Source organism: Botryllus schlosseri, chromosome 15 (genome assembly GCF_051294905.1).
Source record: "Botryllus schlosseri isolate E-star chromosome 15, Bs_hap1, whole genome shotgun sequence".
Classification (NCBI taxonomy): domain Eukaryota; kingdom Metazoa; phylum Chordata; class Ascidiacea; order Stolidobranchia; family Styelidae; genus Botryllus; species Botryllus schlosseri.
In genome coordinates, this window is record NC_137250.1 from 8471043 (window position 1) to 8493434 (window position 22392).

Below are 22392 nucleotides of genomic sequence, written 5' to 3' on the forward strand. Positions count from 1 at the left end.
TCCACGGGTGAATTTGATCGTTATTTCTCCCTTGCACTGAACCGTCCTGTGAGCTTTAACTGTCGCGTTCAATAGCGAAATTACGTGTATCATAACATAATCACATCTTCGTTTATTATCGGCACTGTACAAAGGGCACACTTCCGACGACGTGGCGCCGTTGGAGAGATAAGACAGCAATCTCTTTTTGAGGCATCGTTCCTGCACCTGCCGTTTTTATGGTTTCTTTAAAGAATGGGCATCAGCGGCAGGTGGCGGTGAAGACCCTTTATCACCAAATTACTACTCTGAATAGAAGGACGAGTGTTTGATTCCTCACAAATGATTCATGAGGCCATGTCTTTTTGTTATTCATAGCATTTTAATGTGGCAAGATCTTGGCTTGGCTCGCGTTCGTCAACGATGTCAGAGATAAGCAAAGGTACTTGAAAACATTTGTTTACTGAATCAACGTTGTATTCAATATCGTCCCTACAGGGTTAATTTTTCTTGTAATATTTTGAAGTGAATAATGCGAGAAAAAGGGGATCGCCAGCGATTCCTCACAGCGTGCCATATGTCGCACTTATTGTCGTACTGCGCCAGAAGTGTTTTTTTTTAGCGAATCGAAGTCTTCCGCTCCCGTGACGGCCCTGAAAGCTACTTTGTATGCGGCGTGCATTCAGTTTTATATCATGTGAGCATCAGCTAATTTGGGATGAATGGGAGTCATGTGCTTGTATATATCGATTGATATTCGCAAATATCTTACGATGAGGATTTTATTGATAAGTTATCTATCATTATCGTAAACTATATTTGAGAAATATGTTGCATATGATGTTGGAAGATCCTCCGGCTACAGGTACCGAATCAGAATTTCGTTTCATTGATCCGGGATATTCCTATGTGGGTAGCGAGAATTATTCTGCATTCGTTGGCGGATCAGTGACGATAACTGGCGACCGCGGCAATGTTCAGCAATTTAATCAGCATGCCGCCCCTTCACCTGGATATTTCGCCGGTGAAATGCAGTCCAGTAGGCTTGTCTGGGAAGATCAAGGTACATCAAGGACACGATTTCATCCATATCACTCTCAAAGATCGCCGATTTACACATCAGCTGGGCGTAATGAATTACAACCCAATGAATGCGTCCCCACCACTTTGGACCTGGGATATCAAATTGAGCCAATGAACATGAACACAGCCTTGGAGCGACAGCCCATGCAGGATACTTATGGGGAGAGAAATTGCAACTCGAACAACAACAGTACGCTCGTCGCAAACTATCATTTCAATGACCAAAATCAAAAGGTACATCATTTATGATTCAGTGACCGTGATTTTGAAAGTTAGCCGGTAATTAAGATTCTAGACACAATGGCGGACTGGATCACATTTTCATGACATCCATGGCTTTCAGTCTCTACGGGATATAGCAAATATATATTCAAACTTCCGAGCTGTTTCGCGCATTGGAGTTTGATTCGACATTTGCGCGACATATTCGTTTCGTGGCGTCTCATTCGTGGTGTTAGAAGGGAATGCCCCTCGACATTTCTGCTTGTAGTTGAGGTAGTGTGAAAAGTCGCGTGTCTCTGTTGTTGTTTTCTGGAGATTGAAGGAGTTCGTTTCGACATGTGTAGGCCTGATCAGTGCGCAAGTATTGATTAAATTGTTTAAGTCATGCTTAATATACTCATCAGATAAATTTTACGTTTCCCGGACAGGAATATTTAGTGTTACTTACGCTGCGCATATGGCACACCGTAACGCGTAACTACGTACCGTATGCTAGGCCTGCTACTCTGCCAGCATATCTGCAATCTACATATACAATTAGCTGAAAGAAAACTTCTGTATTGCGGTTTTGAAGGATAGGATTTTCAGGATTTCTTGTTACTGCAAGGTAACCAGTGTATTATTGGTGAAATACCTTATTTCATATTTCTGAATGTTTGTTGTCTGCATAGACGATTAAATGTTATACAGCTACAGTTTTAGGTGATCGTTGATCATGTTTCAGCTTGAATTCATGTCTAAATATACCTTGAACCTTTCAGATTCCTGTCAATTATTCCAATCAAGTTTACAGTTCAAACGTAGTGCCAAGTCATTCATTTGTAGCACCGGTATATTGTGGTGTCCAAACTAATTCAAGTAAGAAATGCTTATCGTTTTTGTGCTCCGGTATCTAATTGAATTGTTTCTCTTGAAAGGTAATATTTCTTCAATCGGCCGGTTACCGAATGACATAATACAAACCCATTCTAAAAACATGGTAGGTACTAAATTATTTAGCTTCATAATGATGTCATAATTTTTTCATGTCCGTGTTTCTTTCCAAAGGCATCGAGTCCCGACAGTTACACCAATGATGTGAGTAAATACGGTGTATAGTTAATAGAGATGGAGATTCATCCATTATTTAAATAACTTCAGGGCGGTAGAGATACGAAAAAGAAAACCACAAAAAAGCGAAAGAAAAAAGGTGGATCTGAACCACAACGACCCGTATCTGCCTACGCGTTATTTTTCAGGTATGGACAAAATATTTTCATGGTTAAGTTCGTAATTAGTTCACTGCGGATACTCTGCTATGAGTATCCCAGGGTTTAATGCAGCCTATCATCCAATATGGAATCAGTGTCTCGTGCACAACAAAGATTCTACTGACTGCACACAGGTGTGACGCTGAGAACCGCCTTGGCACACCAAAGATATTTCGCTAAGCGTACCGGGATTCCAACCTGGCCTATCATAATGACTTATCGTTATTTAGCAATTGTTGTTCAAAATTTCACAACTGATAAAATTTGGCTGCTAGCAGTCAGATTATCCCAAGTTGCAACAGCACCCCTACAAAAAAATCAAGGTTTCCAAGCCAACGTAGGTTATGATGACTATACTTCAAGAATATCTACCTTAAACTGCAACTGCAATTATTGGTTTGCCTTCACTTTGAAAGGGATTGGCTGATTGTTTCAGAGAAGTAGTTCCCAACATGGTCGATATCGCCCCCCAAAATAACCGATTTTGAGATTCAAGGGGGCAAAAATGTTAGAACGTCCGGTGAGATATATTTGATTAGCACGGCCAAAAAATGCACCTGAAGACGGCTTATTCTGTATACGTAGTGCAAGTTGACTTAAAAAAAGGTCAACTCAACGGAAAGCAGACGCGAAAGCCTGTTTTCCGAGCACCTACTTGAAAAAATGAACTTTATCAATTCACCAGCGATTAGAGTTGGGTAAATAAATTTAAACCATTCCACCATGCTACAGACCAGGGCTACTTATCTAGCGGACCGCGGTCCAAATGCGGACCTCTTCAGCGTTAATTCCAGACTTTATAATATATTATACATATTATGTCTCAGTATTTGCCTAGTTTTTTTTTTAATGAAACCAAATCCATTACCATTGATTTGGGTCTACTTGAAGCTGCAAGTCACCGTTTTTAAACACAAACGTTATATACAAAACATATTTCTCATCTCTATCACAAGTGAAAACCTTCAGTACTGCCTCCGACTTGCTCCTGCCACTTTTGAACCAAGATTTAAAGAACTAACATGAAATAAGAGATGCCAATTTTCTCATTAGCTGCCACTAACAGCACAATAAAACATTTCGCTTACTGCTTTCGCAAATACGGCTTTACCAGATAGTGTATAAATTTACTAAAATAGTTGAGTAGGCCTAGCCCTGCTATAAATTATTTCGATCACATTCCCATATTATTGTCATTGATTACATCATCAGGGACACTCAAGCCGCCATCAAAGCTGAAAACTCTTCGGCGACTTTTGGCGAGATTTCCAAAATAGTGGCGTCAATGTGGGACAGCTTGAGCGAGGAAGACAAACAGGTAGGATTCGTTGAAGCTTGATTCACGTGCTACGCGTGATATCAGTATTTCACGATGCAATTGATTCAGTAGAATTCATTAATTCACGGATTGGACTCAATTGAGGCCGGTTAATTTGACGTGTGGACTTGCCGATCTCAAATTTCACCTAGCCGATTACTTTCAGGTTTACAAACAAAAGACTGAAACTGCAAAGCGAGACTATTTAAAGCACTTAGCAGCGTACAGGGCTAACATGATTTCAAAGGTATATACATTATCTATTCCATATATACTTCAATTTTGTAGAAATTGAGCTCTTCTAATTTTTCATGCCACAAACTGCTGTATATGACTTGATGATACTTTTTCGAGTGTTTATGTTTTTTTTTTTGACTACTTCCATTCTATTTTTACTCTGTACAGTTTATTCGGCGAAACTATTAACTTTTACACGTTGGATTTCGAGATACAGAAAGTTTGCAATTTTGCATCGCATTTATGAATGAAATGGTCATAAAACCCCCGCACCATGGTAACAAAATATATATACGAAGATTGTACCTGTTCGTAGTGTCTTGCAATTTACTTTTTGAAACCAGTTTGTGAAACCACTGACTAGACTACTGATCAATGATCATACCTTAATTTTCTACTTCTGCTTGAGGTAGTTTTGAAATTCCTTTGAAACCACTTCTTCTACTCGTAACTAGGGCTGGGCAAAATCGAGTATTACGCTTCGGGTCGAATAATCGAGCATCACTCATTATGACATCATTACATAATGTAACATGTCAAATTTCAAGTATGTAACTTTTATGCCACCACAAAGAATATAATGCGTGTTATTCATCACATTAAAGGTTCTTCGGTATTTCTTCGACCCTACCGATTTCATTGCACTTTGTGACAATGTTGTAGGAGGGTCATGACTTCGGAAATGTTTTTCCAGTAACGGTCGTAGCTTTATACAATATGTTTCGTATGCTGCGATACGGCCAATCAAGGTTTAAAGGCTTCCGCAGTGGAAAATAGTATCGAAACCATAATTCTCGTTGATAAAATAATTTCAGTACTCAAAAAAATCGTAGTTTGCTACTCGACTCGAATCAGTAATAATTACTCGATTAGGATTCGAGTACTCAAATCATTGTGCCCAGCCCTACTCGTAACCGTGTAGGCTACTCTATTTGCGCTCGAGTAGCAACGCTGACTATTGAATTTCTGTATACAGTTGAATGCTGTATTCATTTTAGAATAAATATATTTTGGTTATATGGTTGTTGATACACAATTTTCTCACGTCACGTACACGTTTTCTACTATTGCTGAAGATTACTTGTACTGATTTATGCTTATTGCAATATAAATATTATTCAGTTGTATACTGAGGTTCTCTGACAGTCTCTTCAAATAACAATTTCAGGGCGCATCGCCAGATGCAGAAGAAGAAGATTCGCAGCCATTATCGGTTCTGCGAGAGAAAATTGTCGAACAGCAGAGAACCACGCCACCCAGTCCCATACACAGGCAGTCGACTATCGATCTCACCGTACATGAGGGAGCGCTGCCCCCGCCTCCTAGACTGCAGCTTGCGCCAGGAGTATCGGGACCTAGCAGTATGTATATGTCGTTTGTATCGCACTATATAGGCCTACGTGTGGAAACTTTTGGGTGTGTTGAGTAATCTGATGTCAGAACATTCACAGAAATACACTACGCATTTTTATGACCACATAGTTGCCTCTTAGAAATTGGTACCGGTATGTAAAATATTTGACATAGCTCCACAAACATATCATTAATTTTAGCTTCAACATGACAGCTCTTGACTACCTGTCTTCGTTTTCTGCGCTAGGGACTGTAACAGAATAATTGAACTATGACCAATAATCCTGACAATGACGCAATAGTGACCAATTAACCGCAGTCACAGTGAGTAGCAAGTACTTATTCACACTAGGTACACGTTGTGGACTCTATAAGGAAGTAACCAAAACTTGTCCATGTTTACAACAAGGTTATCTCATCTTCTTGATTATGTACATGCTCGGTTTCACTTCTCTTGTCTAGATTTGTGACGTAGTTGGTTAGGCGTTGAAATTCTGAATACAACGATATATCACTTGTCGGTTTCGCATCCCATTGAGGTCCTGTTTTACAGTTCTGAAACGTGAAGCAAAATTTTTCGGAAAAACCCGCTGGTGCCAGTCAGTTAAGCAATGACATAGCGATTTTCAACACCACAATGCAATCCGGGCTACAGTGATGTGCTAGTTTTCTCAAAATGTTGTTTACAAGACTTGCACACCAGCGTCATCTATAGCTACATGCTCTCAAATTTTACCTGACCTTCGGTTCAATTTATTAATATTTTCATCATTTCAAAACACCACAAGATTTGCGATAATATGAAAAGGAAGAATTCGAAAAGACTTGGAACAGTGTTTCAATCCAACAGCACCTAAGCTTAGAACGTATAAATAGATGCACTTGAAGCGAATTAAGAGTAGCATGAGATAACTTAAAAAAACAAGCTGTGAAAATGAAGAGGCATGTGTCGGTAGGCGAAATAGATATGTCGGATTATCATCTGGTAATCACACGCACAGACTAGAATTCACGAAAGAGTCTGGTTGTTTTATGCAACGCCGCCGACGCCGGAATTAATATTGTTTTCCATCTACCAGATCATATGCCAGAGGCGCAAGTCAGACTACAGCAACTGTCGTACCCTTCTGCACCGACGCACCTATCAAACGCACGAGTGCCGCAGGTATACCGTCTTTTTTTCCCCTTTTTTCGAGCTGTTTTTCAACCCCGTGACGTCTCGATTTTAGCAGCAGCACAGGTCTGTTTCTCCGGGCGCGGCGACGTTAACGAAAATCATCGTGCCGGGACAGAACGGCGCCACGATCCACGTGATCAACAAAACTAGCGCGTCGGACCCAAGGACAAGCGTGACGACGTTATCGGCAATTTCGCCCGTGACAAATCCCATTGTGGTCAGGAGTGTTTATTCCAACGCGCCTGGACCTTCTTCCTCCGCGACATCTCCAACTGCACTCTCTCCTATTCCGCTGCGGAACGTACTAGGATCTCAGCAATCACCGATTACCATACTGCCGAACAAACCCGGACAAATCATCAAGCTGGTGCCTTCCGAATCGGTGGGATTTTACGCTCGCCTAATAAATGGGCGATGCGCTCTAAATATGATGTGGTCTCTCATTAAAAGTCGAATGTGTGAAAAATTTTTTGGCGGCTGCCAGTTAGAAAGTCACCGTATTCGAACTGTGGCTGAAAGATTTTCACAATTCCCATCCATCGGTCTAAAGCACAGTTCTTGAAGCTGTTTGATCGCGTACCCCCAGAATTTCAGACGCCGATGACTTCAAGGTCATCACCTCAAGATGAACTCTACTTAGGCTAGTCGTAGTTCCGCACACGGCGCCATTCTCAAGAGGATAATCGGTTTTTGCAGTTTTTTGACGACGTACTGCATTCTCATGAACCCCCTAAGAGTAGTTTGAGGACTCCATTTTAAGAACCCCTGGTCTAAAGCCTTGGTGAAATTTCCGGCGTGCATTTCCTCGATGTTATACTTTCTCGGTGGTGTCAATGTGAAAAGTGAATTTTAAATAAGCGTAAGCTGATATTATGATGGAACTGTGTCTTATGATACCACGACGGTTTAGTTACTGTCATAGTAAGTAGGCAGATGGCGTATGGTACTGGCGCTTACAACAGGCGACATATATTCGAGTGTGAAACCTGGTACCGGTAACAACCGTTTTTCATGCTCTGCTGTCCATTGAGCGCCGGTACAGCACGCCTACCTTCTACTCTATCTAAATCGCTCTGGTACCGTGAGACACAGTTCCGTAATATTATCGGTTGACAACTAACTAAAATTCATTCTCTGCTGCCGCGAAGCCGTTTAGAAAGGGCAGTAGTTGGGATATGCATACCAGTGATTTCACAACAGGCTAAGAAGCGATAACGTGTCACCTCAGTATCACTGGGATAGGAGGAGTTGAGTGGTGCATTGTGTGAAAAACTTCTAGCTGTGGTTCGAATGCGGTGAATTTTGGAGGAAAAATGGCTGCAGCCCAAAATCTTCAACTTTAATCGCAGACCACACGGTATTTTGAGCGCAATGTCCCTTAAACTGCAGCCGGTCGGCTTAATTGCGTGACAATATGCTTTTCGGCAGGGCGGCATGCGTTTCGCCGCGGTCAGCGCCGAAAGCGTCAAGGGACGGATTCTGAAAATCGACGACATCGTGCAGTCTGCCGCGCCAAATGCGCGGCAGGACCCCTCCCGGGCTCAACCGCCGCAGACACCGATACTGCAGCTTCTCGCCGATGAGTCGCAGCCAAAAGGGCAGGCAGAAGGGACGGAGAATGAGGTGAAAGTTTGAATTTTTTTTAATTCAGGTAAAACACTTTAGTGTCAATTTTACACAATGAGTGTGGACAGTGAAACCGAGCGAGGGGAGTCGCACTAATTTGTATGCGAATCCGGCCCGACTGTCCAATTGCGACTCGAGGCCATCACTCAAAGCAGCGACCCTCGTATATTTAATATGTTTAAGAATCGAGGAAAATTTGCCGTTGACTCTACCCCAGCAGGCGACTCGAATCGAGTTTCAAGAAAGTTTCAACTCCAGACAATACTGGCGATCGAGGTCTTACGGCTCCCACAGCAGAGAGAAAGTTTAGATGCCTAATTTGTTGAATTAGGTGTCATTGCAAGGGGTGTAAAATTTAAGTATTCGAAAACTTCATCTCTGAATAATCGGTTCGAATTGTTTTGTACAGCCCTGACTCACGACCCATGGTCACGGTCTGTTGAGAAGAGATAAATTTTAACGAAAACACCGTGGTGCAAGATTTAAATTTCCATCCGGTTAGCCCTTTGCCTTCCAAGGTGACATCAGTAATCACCCGGCAGCTATGTATATGTATTGTATATACTAATAGACAATAGAGCACTTTTGACAATTTTAGCTGAAACATGACAGGCTCTGAGGCCCCCTGTGCGCCGAGATCCTGCTGCGTAATTTTCTTTTGAGCGAGACTAATAGAAAATGTACATTTTAACTTCTGCACTTTTTTTTAAACTAAACCCTCTTTGCTATCATACCGGAATGGCGTGGTATCGACCACAAAACTTGACCTTCAGTGAAAGCGATTGCAATTTTAGGAACGGAAAAAGAACTGAAAACTCGCCAATCGTCTAATGGCAATTGAATTTTTCTGTCGGAACCGCTGCTGTTAACTTGTGCATGACCGAGTTTTCAAAATACGAGACCGTCCAAGTCTATATTTTCGAATTAACCCCAGGTCGATAAAGTGGACGAGAACGCCCTCATGCAAATACCGCAGCAAAACCTACTGCCCGCCGAAGAGCTCAACTCCGTGATGGAAAAGCTGGCGCCGCAGCCGAACGGAAATCAGGCAAATTATATCATAAAACACGAGAATTCTGCGACTGGCAACATTGATTGTTTTCCGGATTTCAGATTCTGACATCTATGCCCCGGAAATGTGTCCGGGACGGATGCGCGAATCAAGCGGTCTCGTGTCCGTACTGGGACAACGAGTATTGCAGCAACGAATGCGTTTACAGTCACTGCCGGTGAGATCATCATCATTGTCTTCTTGTTGCTTTTTTTGGTTCAAGATACCGCAACTCTATTGCAAGACAGCGAAAAGAATGGAACGAGTTGAAATGACTTGGTGAAGTGAAAAATCAATACCCAGCCTTAACCCACCAATATATATAGTAGCGACCAGAGGTGTGGTCAGTAACCTACTTTTTCGGAGTACCGAATTACTTCTGCTTCATAGTTTTCAGATTTTTAGGGAGAACTAATTCTAACATTTTTTATGTACTCGGGAATCAATACTTCCACTAGTACGCGGGCGGAAATTTTTGCAAAAACTACTTAGGCTACTTTTGCAGCAGTTACTTATTTTTTAACTCCCTTGGAAATATCTACTTCTACTTGAGTAGAAATTTACGATGCTAGCAACGTCTTCGACCGCCTCTGTTAGCAAATGAAGAAGCAAAAAAGATAGATGCGTACACGCTCAATGATCGATAGCCTACAGAAGGTCATGTTTTTTCATATATAGATATACAACAAATGCGCTTATGCAGCATGTCATCCTAAAACAGTGGTTCTCAACCCTTTTGTCTCCGTTGACCCCTTTTGAACTATCATGGACCCCTGCGGACCCCCTAAAGTTTTAGTAGCTCAATTATCGTGCAACCGTCATCTGTCTTGTGTAAATATTAACTGTAGGCTAGTGAAAGTGTCTTTTCTTGAAAATAACATACTTTTATGTGGAAATTGAGTGGGCTTTTATTAGAAAGCAATTTCTGTAACTGCATTTCTTAAAAGTCTCGATCTATCTCTTCTATCTAGCAGCTCATTTTAAATTTTTTATTCCTGAATACTGGCTACATGTATGTCACGGGCAAAAATGGGATTTTTGCAAACATTTCGAAGTCACCCTGATTGACCTGCTCCGACTTTTTTATTTTTCCACAACCCCCAACAAAGCGTTCATTCGGTTAATGTGAGTCGTGAGGTTTTAGCAGTGAATAATCGAAGAACTACAATTCAGGTTATTCAACCATTTTCCAAATTTAAATGTAAATGCTTCGCGGACCCCCGGTTGATAACCACTGTCCTGAATCGTAAAATATTTACAAATATTAAGAATATCTTGCATCTCCTTACTCGATTTCTACCGTAGCACTGGTCAACTGAAGATGTAACGGTTATCTTGGCTGCGGCGACCAGACTGCAAATTTAGTTGAACCGGTCTCGATCGAAAGCTACGTTCACACTGATTCCGAAAATATTAATTAAAATCTAGTCCGGGCACTGGAACACCCCGAAAATCGCCCTCAAAGTCTGAAAGCGACATTGTTCCTAATAATGGGTGCATCGTTGGACAATAGCCGATTAACGTCTCGTACTGACTATGACGTCATTGAGCATCTCGTCAAAGTCGAGCCGTGTTCCCCGTGACTCTGAAGAGTGTTATGCGTGATATCGATCGCTCGAAATGCCTCCTATGCGAGTGGTTTACGTATTTCGCGTCGTTGCGCATGTACAAATTTTGATAACACGAATGGAGCCTACGCGTATCACTGCAGATCCAATCGGCTCTCTGCATGTTTCACGGTTAGGATGACTTACAGTGCGTCGGCTCTATTTGATCTCCGAATTCCGTCCGTACCTCCGGGAGAAGTTGCTATTAATGTTGAATGCACTATTCTCCCAAGATGATCAAAGGCTTATAATTGGGCAACAGACATTGTTTACCCTGTTATCGAATCGGCTGCTACACCAAACACTCGCGGCATCTGTAAATTGTCCATATGGTAGAACAGCGGTACTAGCATTCCGCAACGTACAGTGGCTATGCGATCAATCCCGTATCTAATCCAAATCACGTACTCTGGATCGAACATATGTGGAGTGAGTGGTCGGCCTGTTTGAATTGTGGGCGTGCCATTCGTTTTCGCATCTTCACGTAGCAGGTTCATTGATGAATAGAACACTCAATGTAATCGGTAATGTAAATTTAACGTTAATAAAGTGGCAACTCGCGTGTCTTAACAATTGACTTGCACTGAATATAGGTATGTTGTTGCCGAGATCAAACACATGTAACCTACTTCTACGTTTGCATATGATATCTCGTCAGAATTTGTGTCTGTCTCGCAACGCCAATGCCCGGGGTTCATCATTATTTAGTCTGAAAGCTGCTAGATCCATCAATGCATTGAAGCAATACTTCATGTCAGCACTAATTCTGTATATTATTTTACGCATCTTCGTGTATTTATTATAATGCAAAATGTAGAGGTATGCGGACAGAGGTGGCCAGTAACGGAGTACTTAATTAATAGACTCTATCTACTTGCACTGCTAACTCATATTGTTATGTTCATAGACTGCTTTTACATGTTTTAGTCAGAACTACTCACTTTTACACTACGGTTTTTGTAACGCGAAAATAGTTGTTGGAGATGGTTGCAATAAGAACTGGGCGAAATTTCCCCGGTGTCACGGTAACCAAATACAGTTTCGAAAACGGCGCCATTGGTGGTGCCTTCATTTTGCGTTAGTCGCGAGTATGCATGTCGCAATTTCGGATGTAACCACCTCCGGTGACTAAATCTACTGTTTGCAACTACACATCAAGTACTTTTCAAACCTTTATTTTTTACTACTTGTAATTGAATGTAAGTTTAAGGTGTTACTTCTGCTACTTGATTACCAACAGCGATTGCTAGGGCAAGTTTTTGTTGCAGTCAAATCCGTTGAAAGTTGCACTTATTTTTCACAAAAGTTGCACCAATAAGTTGCATTTGTGGACAAGTTCCTTGAAATGATTAGGGTGTAAGATACTCGAATCGATCCGTATCCAAGGCACTGTAGCAAAACTCGGTGTTCACGACTTCAACAAAATCAATAGCCTGAAAAAATTGACCCAGTGAAAATATAATTTCGGCGGTCTATCCTGAATGTACGTCAAATCAGAAAGGATCTGAAATTTGAGCGACAGTGAAATAATCAAGCGATCTATTTACATATAGTGCCTAATATTTCCAGTAAAAAGTTGGGTGCATGGAAAATCGAAAAAACTTGAATAAAGTTACATGAAGAACCGAAAAAAAACTAGCAAGGTGTTGCATGAAAAATCGAAGCCATAAAATAAAGTTGCGAAAACTTGTCCTAATGATTACTCAACCAGATCCGTATATGAATGCTTTTCGACCATCCCTGTTACATTATACTATTTCATGTAGCCTACTGCTATTGGATCTTTCAACTGTACTGTCGTTGAATGCACTTTTGCATATCTTTGAACAACTTGAAACGAATACTGCTAACACGCCATTCGCGTTTCATTCAGGGATGTATTCGATGCGTGGGTATCCACGAGACAAGTCACGACGTCGGCCGTTTGAGACGGTTCCAGGATCGGGCCGAATGCTTCTGAAGGCGTTTCGGTGCCGCGGTCCGGATTTAGCTCCACGCCACCACACTCGATTTCGTCTGCGATATCATCGCTTGTGCCTGAGACGATCTTTTCTATATGATGTGTTCTTTCTATTACGGAGACGCTTCCACGATTGCGGGACTCGCTGTGGCTGTAAATGGCATTTATTGACTTGCCGCTTTTTTTGCTATTATGTCCGAAATTTTGAACTTGGATAGCAGCAACGTGATCAATTTTCTCTACGGAATGGTGTCTGGTGATTCTACTCGCTTGGGCTTAGGCGTTATGCGTTTCAGATCATGCACGATTGTCAATCCAATGGCTCACTATAGGATGAGTGTGGGCGATGACAAAATTTAGTAAGCTCACTACCCCGATATCAAATCTGGTACTATGAAGGTGGTGGTAAAGATAGAGCCCGTTCTAAAACTTGACCTTGCGGATCATCAAAATGTTTATTGGCAGCTGATGGGTACAGAATAGTACCATTCGGCGCTAAAGTAATATAGATATGGTTTCGGCCTACATGGGGTGGTCAGTATATATAGTGGCTTAGTGCCACTTGAGTCTTGATCTGAAACCTCCTGGAGGATCGTATGCGAACGGTGTCACAAATTCTATGGTATGGTGAAAGGGCCCTGTGTTGAGGTAATCAAATTTGTGTACTTCGGCCTGTGCTTTGTACAATTGTCATACCACCTGCCTATAACGGCAAGCGCTTTGAAATCATTGGAAAACATCCGGCTTACGCGTAGGGCTGGGCACAATGATTCGAGTACTCGAATTAGAAACGAGTATTAATTTTAATGATTCGAGTCGAGTAGTAAAACACAATTTTACGGAGTATTAAAATTATACGCTCCTCGCAACTGAAAGTTAATTTACTAACGAGAATTATAGTTTTGATACTACTTTCCACTGAGGAAACCTTGATTGAACGCAGTGGCGGCTCGTCCTATAGGGCAACTGGGGCATTGCCCCACCTAAAATTCTGTTCAATAACAATTCTTCACCATTTATAGACGCACACCTATCTATATAAACCGAAATCACAGCGAAAATCGTATACTTCTTGTCCTTTCGCTTGTAAATGCCCATATATAGCGAAGTCTCTGCAAAAATCGAATTCTCTTCTGTGTTTTCGCTTTGCGAATGCCCAGCCGGGGCTTGCCCCGGTAGCGCTCATAACAAGCTTTCACTGTCTATTCTCTCAAAGCCGCGCACAATAAAGAAACGGTGATTTACTCTCTCCTATTCATAAAATTGCCGAGCAACCGGGGCACGATAGCTCTGTGCCCTTAAGGTGTGATGTAACAATCGTATCTATAGCTGAACGCTGTTACCGTCATATGCGTTTAGTCGACCTTTGCTGGTATAGGTCGATTTTAATGGGGTTTCACACCATGAAAACTCTTGAAACTTGTTATGTCATGTCGTGATGGTGGTATTTAACACTGCCCCAAGTTTCAGGGTTTCTACTTAAAGTTTAGGGTAGTAATTCCGTTTCTGAAGTTGAGTGTGTGCTGATCCGTCATGTATCGCAAACAGATTTTACTCAAAAGCCGGTATTGGTATCCATTGGTTTTGACGATGTTCAATACTGAGATCGGTTATGACATTTGGCACGGTAAGTCTTAATGTTAGTATCGAACGCCGTACCAAGTTTTAAGTTTGTCACTGAACTGTGTTAGTGGTAATTTCGTTTCCTAAGTCGAGTGAGAGCTGACTCGTCATTTATCGCTAACAGATTATACGCAAAGCCGGTATTGGTCTCTATTGATTTTAACGATGCTCCTTACCTAGATCCGTCATAAGCTTTTGTAAGGTATGTCTTGATTTTAGTATCGAACGCTGTGCCAAGTCTCAAGGTTGACACTCAATGATTAGGGCAGTAATTTCGTTATCAAGGTCGAGTATGGTAAAGATGTGCTCCGATCTGACACTTTAGCCTACAACACATTGCGGATTTCACGCAAAAGCCGGTGTATCTGCGGTAACGTTAACTGAGATGATGATATCATTCTCAGTTTGCATTCAAATATTTACTTTGATATTATATTCTCCAATGTCAATTTCACCGTGAAATTGTGGCCTTCAAGCCATTTGCTTATAACCCCCTGTCAAGCGCAATAGGTACCGTATTTCGTTTTCGATGGCGGCTAACAGCTGATCACTTGATCAGCCTATTCCTCAGTAAAATTTACGCAAAATTCGGTGTTGGTCTGTTCGCATTAATTTTGACAGTGTACCATACCGAAAAGGGCCATGTGGCCACTTCTCGATAATGTCATGTAACAGTGTACCAAGTTCAAGGCTTTCATCCACGTATTTATTCGGTAATATATTTTCCAAAGGCGATTTCGCAGCAGACCTATAAGACAGTAATAAAAACGTATGTGTCGTGTTACAGTCTCCAGTTTCAAGGCCAAAATCTCTTATGCTGTACCGACTACCGAGACCAAATTTCCGAGGCTGCTATTCTTAGTTCTTTAGAATGATGTTTTGGATTCAATAGGACAGGCCCAATCTATGAGATAACAATTGCGTATCTGTCCGAATTCGTTGACCTTTCCAACTAGGCTTACGCTATCTCTCGAGTTATAGTCATTTCCATTTCTGCAGATAATTAGTCAGGTCTAATGCGAACATGAGCCGTGTTGAATCTTTGTTCCGTACGCCGTTTACGCAGTTACCACACTTCAAGTCAGAGCTCACCAGCGGACCTCTCGTGGCACATACGTTAAAATCACTGTTGCCGGGAAATTCATGTTACCGTACCATCATTAAGTTACTTGTTTACGTTGGAAAACGCCATTGTGACGTCATCTTGATAAAAAGTCGCTTGCAGCCCTTGCCCCACCACCCGATATTGTCACGAGCCGCCACTGATTGAACGTGTCGCAGCATACTATAGCGTGCTCTGTCGTCGACTCAGGAGATCACGTCGGGGTCACCAAAATATAGCGTGGTCTGGTCGTGGGCTCGCGTTCTTCTAGGTCTGCGGCTCGGTACGACGTAGTAGACACGTCAGCATCAGGGCTTTGGAGCCGGAGCTGGAGCCAGATATTTGAGGAGTAGCTCCGACGTAATTCATAAGATGTTATTATATATGCAGCAACCATATCTACTGATTTCACATAATTCAGCAGGCCTTCGCGAAATTAAGAATCCTATCCTCTTTGGCGCTACCTTTTCCCACTAACCACGTTCCTGAGGATTTAACAGCAGAGCAGTCATATGTTCAATGTTAAATTTTCATACATGAGCGCCGAACCTCGGTATATGCTAGATATAGAGATTTAAGCGTCCGGCTTCTTGATCGGTAGGTCGTGGGTTCGATTCCCGGCCGGGTCAGACCAAAGACCTGATTAGTAACACTGGTATCCATGGCTTCCCTGCTTGGCGCTCATGCATTACTGGGATAGCATGGAGGGGTGGTGCATGACTTAGAAAGTCGTAAAGGCTATATCTGCACTTCCTTGTCCAGCGGCATATGCACATCATGCACTCATGGTATGCATATGCGCAGATCGTGTGTATGTATATCATGAGTCGGTGTATATGCCGCAAAAACATCAAGGACAAAAATAAACTACGTCCTTTCCTTTCCTTTCCTATGCCTGTAAATATTGTGGGTATTCGGCCTATCCGCAATTTCATCATCTGCACAACCTTCTTGGCCAATTGTACGATTTGCAAATAGTGATCACTAGGGCGGTTTTGTTTTGACCTAAAAAAAGAAAATTTTGACCTAAAAAATCAAAATTTTGACATTTTTTGACCTAAAAAAACTTAATTTTGACCAAATTTTGACCTAACGTATGCAAATTAGGTGTTTTCCCACATTATGTTAAAATTGCACCACTTATCTTCATTTCTGGTTTGAACTGACTGTCCTGACGAAGTAGTTTGGCCTGAAAAAACGTTTTTGGCTTAGAAACAGGCATGTTTTACATGAAAAAAACAACAATATTTTAACGAAATCTGGCCCTATGAAGAATTCCAGTGGTTACAATATGTATTATGGTAGAAATAATTAAAATATTTTGTAGTACAACGAGAGATGCTTTCCTACATTCTTGGGTAGAAAGTGCACCTGCACGTCCTTACTAAGAAGCTTGTCAAGGACGTTCAACAGCAGCAGTTGTTGGCCGACAACACTCAAGTTGTGCGTACACTGCTGGTGCTGGTGACACCGTGTTGCTTCATTCTGACAATGTTGTCTACATCACAATTTTTCATCATGCGCTTCTTAATATAAGAATGATGCAATGCACAAGAAGTCTTTCTTCAGTTAGGATATTGCGGTACATTGACCATAACACCATGTCTACCTATTATTTGTTTTTTTTTACCGTTTATGATTCACAATGAGCAGACGATTAGCCGTTTACAACGGTAGGCCTATAAAATAGGATAAAAGCGGTAAAATATCAAATTATAAGTTCACCGACAGTGCTAAATCTACGATACAAACAAAATGCAGACGTCAAAATTTTTTTAATTTTATGAAAAATTTTGACAAATTTTTACCTAACGCTACAATTTTGACAAAATTTTGACAAATTTTGACATGTCAAAAAAAAAACCGCCCTAGTGATCACCATGTATTACGCGAAATGGGACAGAGGATAAAAACGTGATTTCGTTGCACAAGTCGATATGACGAGCACGCGCCAAGAAATTCCATCTCATCGTAGCTCTGAATCGGATCAGCAAATACTCGTTCTTTCGCGATAGTTTTTTAATTGGTCCGCGAAATTGGACAGTGTTATTGTGTATGCAACTATCCATGCGAATTGGAATTCATTATTGCGCATGATCGTCATTCGCTCCAGTAAGGATTTTCAAGCGTAAATAGGGAATGGCAGAAGAGTAGCCCAAAACGCCGTTACACTCAGCAAACATTTGTCGCGGTGCGAGCTATTCAATGCGATGTCAGAACCCCATGGTATTTTATGTTGGAGTCAATTTACTGATTTGATACGCGATTTCCAACTTGTAATCATCTGTTTCGTGTATTTATCTTGATGTCTGCTGGATACTCTAGTATTCCCGAATTATCGCGCAATGTGCATGGCGCCGATTATTCGATTCGTTTCAACTGAAAAATATTATATTCGGATAAACTTGATTGAGACCGGATGGACTGGTTACGAGTGCACCAATATCTAACTTCAAACCATTGGATATTCGTACAAATCGGATTTCTATTGATCAGGTCGTGATATCCGCCCATATTGGTCTTGCTGCAGTTACAGTTGAATAATAACCGTATACATTTAAAGATTGAATTCAGCTGTATGGCTTAATGTTAAAGAGTACAGTGCCAGTGTTAAAACGCCGCACCAGAATTTTAATGCTGTACAGTGTACACAGCAATGGCATGGAGTAAAGTGCGTTCGTCGTGCAACTATAATGTTATCGACAATTGACAAGTATTCATTATGACGTCCCAAACCGGCACGGCGGCATCTGTGTCTTTGTTGCTGCATCCGATGTTACTGACAGCTGACAGACTCTAGATTATTACATATAACTAACTTACGGGTAGATTAGTAATCTTTATAGACCAGGGGTGGCCAACCTTTTCGGCTAAAGGGTTACATGCAATTGACGAACAAGTGCGCTGTCCAGTAGCCGCGCCATGCGCGTAAAATGTTTGAAGTTTATAAATGAACTAGGTCAATAATATTATTACCTGAGTATATTGCGGGTCTATTACTGTACAGTGTACACCGCCCGATGGGCTCAGTTTGCAAGGACAGAACTATTCGGCATATGCGCATATCGGTATCGAAGGTTTCCACTAATATAGGACAATCATTTTGTGCCTACATTTCATCGTCGACGATCTTTCTGCAAGCGCAAACGCGAAAAGACTTTCTCTAGTAATGGCGAATATAGTTAGACTCAATCGGCTAAATTAGGCGTTTTCAGGAGGGGGTATAGGCTACCAAGCAAGAAATCGTGTGGCAATTAAAAACGAAAAGCATTAAGAAAAATTTTAGTATTCAGTTTATTGTAATGTACGACGATTTACCAGAAATGTGACTGGACCCTGGATCTGCTAATGCGTCGGAACTGAAATTTTGGTCATCAACATCCCATGTGTCGCGGCCAGACTAATCATATTTTTGATTGGCGTTGCAAGTTCACAATCTGAGCAATTCATTTTCGATAATATAACAGGAATAATATTATAGGAAATTACCTCACGGGCCACTCAAAAACCTTCTCGCGGGCCACATATGGCCCGTGAACCGCGGGTTGGCCACCCCTGATATAGACAGACCCATTCGATAGTTTTCAGAGCCGGAGCTGAAGCCAGAGTAGTGGTAATAATGCGGCTCCGGAGCTAAGGTATGGTACAAGAAAGCTCCGGAGTCGGAGCTGGAGCAATTCAACATTTACGGCTGCTCCAAAGCCCTGGTCAGCATTACTCTTTTATTAAAACAACTAAAATACGACGATGCTCATCCGACGGTAACTAAAAGGCGACTGCCTCTCGGACGGTGACAAAGAGCGACTGACACAACGTTGGTTTGCAACAGCAAGAAGTAGCAACATTGTCATTGATCAGCGAGGGTAGTCAAGGTAATTAAATCGGGGTAATCATTGTGTGATACGCTACAATACGAGACATAGCACAGCAAAAAGCTACGAACGTTACTGGAAATAACACATTTCCGAAGTCACGCTCATCCCACAACATTGTCAAAAAGTATAATGAAATCGGTATGGTCGAAAAAATACCAAATTATCTTTAATGTGATGGATAACAGGCAATATGTTCTTTGTGAGGGCATAAAAGGTACATATTTGAACTTTGACATAGTACATTCTGTGTTTGTGACGTCATAAGGAGTGATACTCGAATGATCTACTCGAAGCGTAATAAGTGATTCAGAATCGAATCACTCGCAGGTACTCGATTTCACCCAGTCCTGGTAACGCGTGAGACCATGAGGTGCTTTCGGTGTAGTCCAGCGGATCGAGTAGCTTTGGTAGTGAATCTGACTCGCTAAATTCAGACACGAGTCCGCAGTGACTATGACATTGGCTTGGCGAATCGATTCCTAACTATTGTTTCTGTTGACAACATATTGCGACTAACTCTTGATGTAGCATACCATCCAGGCGCAATGCTCGTGCTCACTGCTCAGTGCACAAGCGCACTGGTAGGCTACATCGTAGGCTTGAGATAACATGTAAATAGATAGGTAATACTGATATTATAACCAATTATGAAATTATAGCGTAGCCTACTCCAGTTTTTGCGATTTTCCAACTTTAGGACAACGCTATATTGCACACACACGCACGTCCACATCGTCCAAATATCATATGATCGACCGAAAATATCATCGCTCTATCATATATGCCGGACCTATGATGTGTGGAACAGTATCCCGTCGGCCATCCGACAGTCGACGACCATGTCATTGTTCATGCACATTCAAGTCGAAATGCAAGCAATTTCTTCTAAATGAATACTAGTCCATGCTCAAGATTACCGGACCACGACCTGACCTATCGATCTCGCCTTCCATGACATGCCACCCCATTTCTTGTCGCTTGCTTTTTTCTATACCATCTTCTTTACTTACTCACTCTTGGCGACTTTAACAAAATCTATAGCCTGAATAAGGTGGCCCAGCGAAAATGTAATTTTCGGCGGTCCCGCCTGGGCGTTCGTGAAATGGGAAACTACCTCAAATTTAAACGACAGCCTCAATAAAGCAATCTCTTTACATATAGTTCGGACACGGTTGTGCTTGGCAGGGGTAGTTGAACTTTTTGCTTGCAAGCCATTTTGTCATAGATAACACAGTGAGATGCAGCTAACCCATCACATAACTCTTTGTAATGCAAATCAAAGAGAATAGAACCATACTAGAAATAGTTTATAGCATGTTTTTAAATCACTATTTTACATTTTGACGCAATATTCGATAGAAATTACAGTAAAAATTGGTACGAAAAATAGAGAAAAGTTGCAAAAAGTTGCACTATAAAATCCCTCCAAACAGCTTAAAACATCATAGTACATAGATTCTGAGTATATAGGAAGCTGTAAAAATCTTGCAAAATCTTGCCCTAATAATCATCTATGAGTAGCCTATAGCGTACATAAGCTACGGGTTCAGGATATATATTGAATATTGTAACAAAAGGAACATGTCAATAAAAACTCACAGGTTTGTATTGGCGGCTACTGGCGTGTCGTTAGTTACAACAGTCATGCTCAATGCTCATCAATAACGATTCTGACCATATACGAATCCGGCTCCGACCAGAGTCAGAAAATATGAATTCGGCTCCGGCCCAAAATGAAACATCCGGCCGGATTGCCAACCAGACTCTAGTCGGCTCTGGTCGACTTTTTCCAACTAATGACAGGAACCTATAAGCAAGAAAAATATCACGACAAAATATGGATAAGCAAGGAGGAACTAATATTTAAGTCTTGGCAACTTCAAATGACTTGACCAGCCCTTATAATTGAAAGTGATATGGAATGATCTGTTGCATGCATGTCGTAAAGATATTTGGGGATGGTGATGAACTATGAATTGAAGTTAAGCTTACCCTTTGAGAATTTCATCTGTGTATATGCGCATAAAATCGGGTAAGATGATAGTGAAACATCACGAAGACGTTAACAAAAACTCATTCTGAATTCTTGATAACCAATATTGGGGTCACAAACACGTTTAGCACGAGCAGCATCACGTGCAGTAAAGCCAGGGATATCTTGAAACTCTAGATATCCCTGAGTAAAGCTTTCTCAGAATTGTGCGGGATGCCAGCACACAAGATGTTCCATGTTTCAATAAAAGACTATCGCTCATGTCTACGGCCAGGCGTTACAGGGATATTGGGTGCACTGAAACTACCACAATCATTGGTTTTCTTTACACTGGTCTTCGCTATCTTAACTTTCACCAATAGAAAGTCCTTACTAAACAATGTCTTATCTAATTTTGTTAAAGGGGACATTTTTAAGGGTTGGATAGAACGGTTTTAGGTTGTGGGAAATGAAGACTCGAAAAAAATCAGAAATGGGGAATGAAGAGAAAATTTTTGGGAACCACTGTTCTATAATATCACATCCTATTTTGAACGCAGGCCGTCGGAGGTTGATCTATACTCACTCCCATTTACATTGTCGTTCCTACGGAGTCTTCACAAAATGATCCAGCAATAATACTAGTAAGAAAGCGGGAGCGAGAGATACTTTTTTTCGTCCAGCCGAAATACGTACCATCCAGCCGAAATACGTAACATCATCATCATTGGTTTATTAGCAATTTTATCAGTTCAATACACCACAAAAATGCGATACAATGAATAGACAGGAAGATGTCGAAGCGACTTGGATTTGTCAATGGAATCGGACACCCACCTTGGCCTAGGCGTAGTAAAGAGGAGGCATGCACACTGAATGAAAGTAAAGAATACAGTATAGAAAAAGAAAGCGACAAGAAATAGGGTGGCATGTCATGGGAAGCGAGATCGATAGGTC

The 22392-nt window shown here is 41.5% G+C and overlaps 1 protein-coding gene across 1 annotated transcript; it reads left to right on the forward strand.

The window, feature by feature from the left end:
* The first annotated feature begins 667 nt into the window (after positions 1–667).
* On the forward strand, positions 668–13110 carry LOC145457594 (TOX high mobility group box family member 4-B-like). The gene is made up of 14 exons (XM_080335815.1): positions 668–1296; positions 2046–2142; positions 2202–2263; positions 2332–2361; positions 2425–2522; positions 3747–3852; positions 4019–4099; positions 5258–5450; positions 6522–6607; positions 6672–7001; positions 8048–8242; positions 9180–9293; positions 9344–9474; positions 12777–13110. The coding sequence occupies exons 1-14, from the start codon at positions 808–810 to the stop codon at positions 12829–12831; spliced, it is 2067 nt and encodes a 688-aa protein (XP_080191941.1). The 5' UTR covers positions 668–807; the 3' UTR covers positions 12832–13110.
* Positions 13111–22392: the final 9282 nt, after the last annotated feature.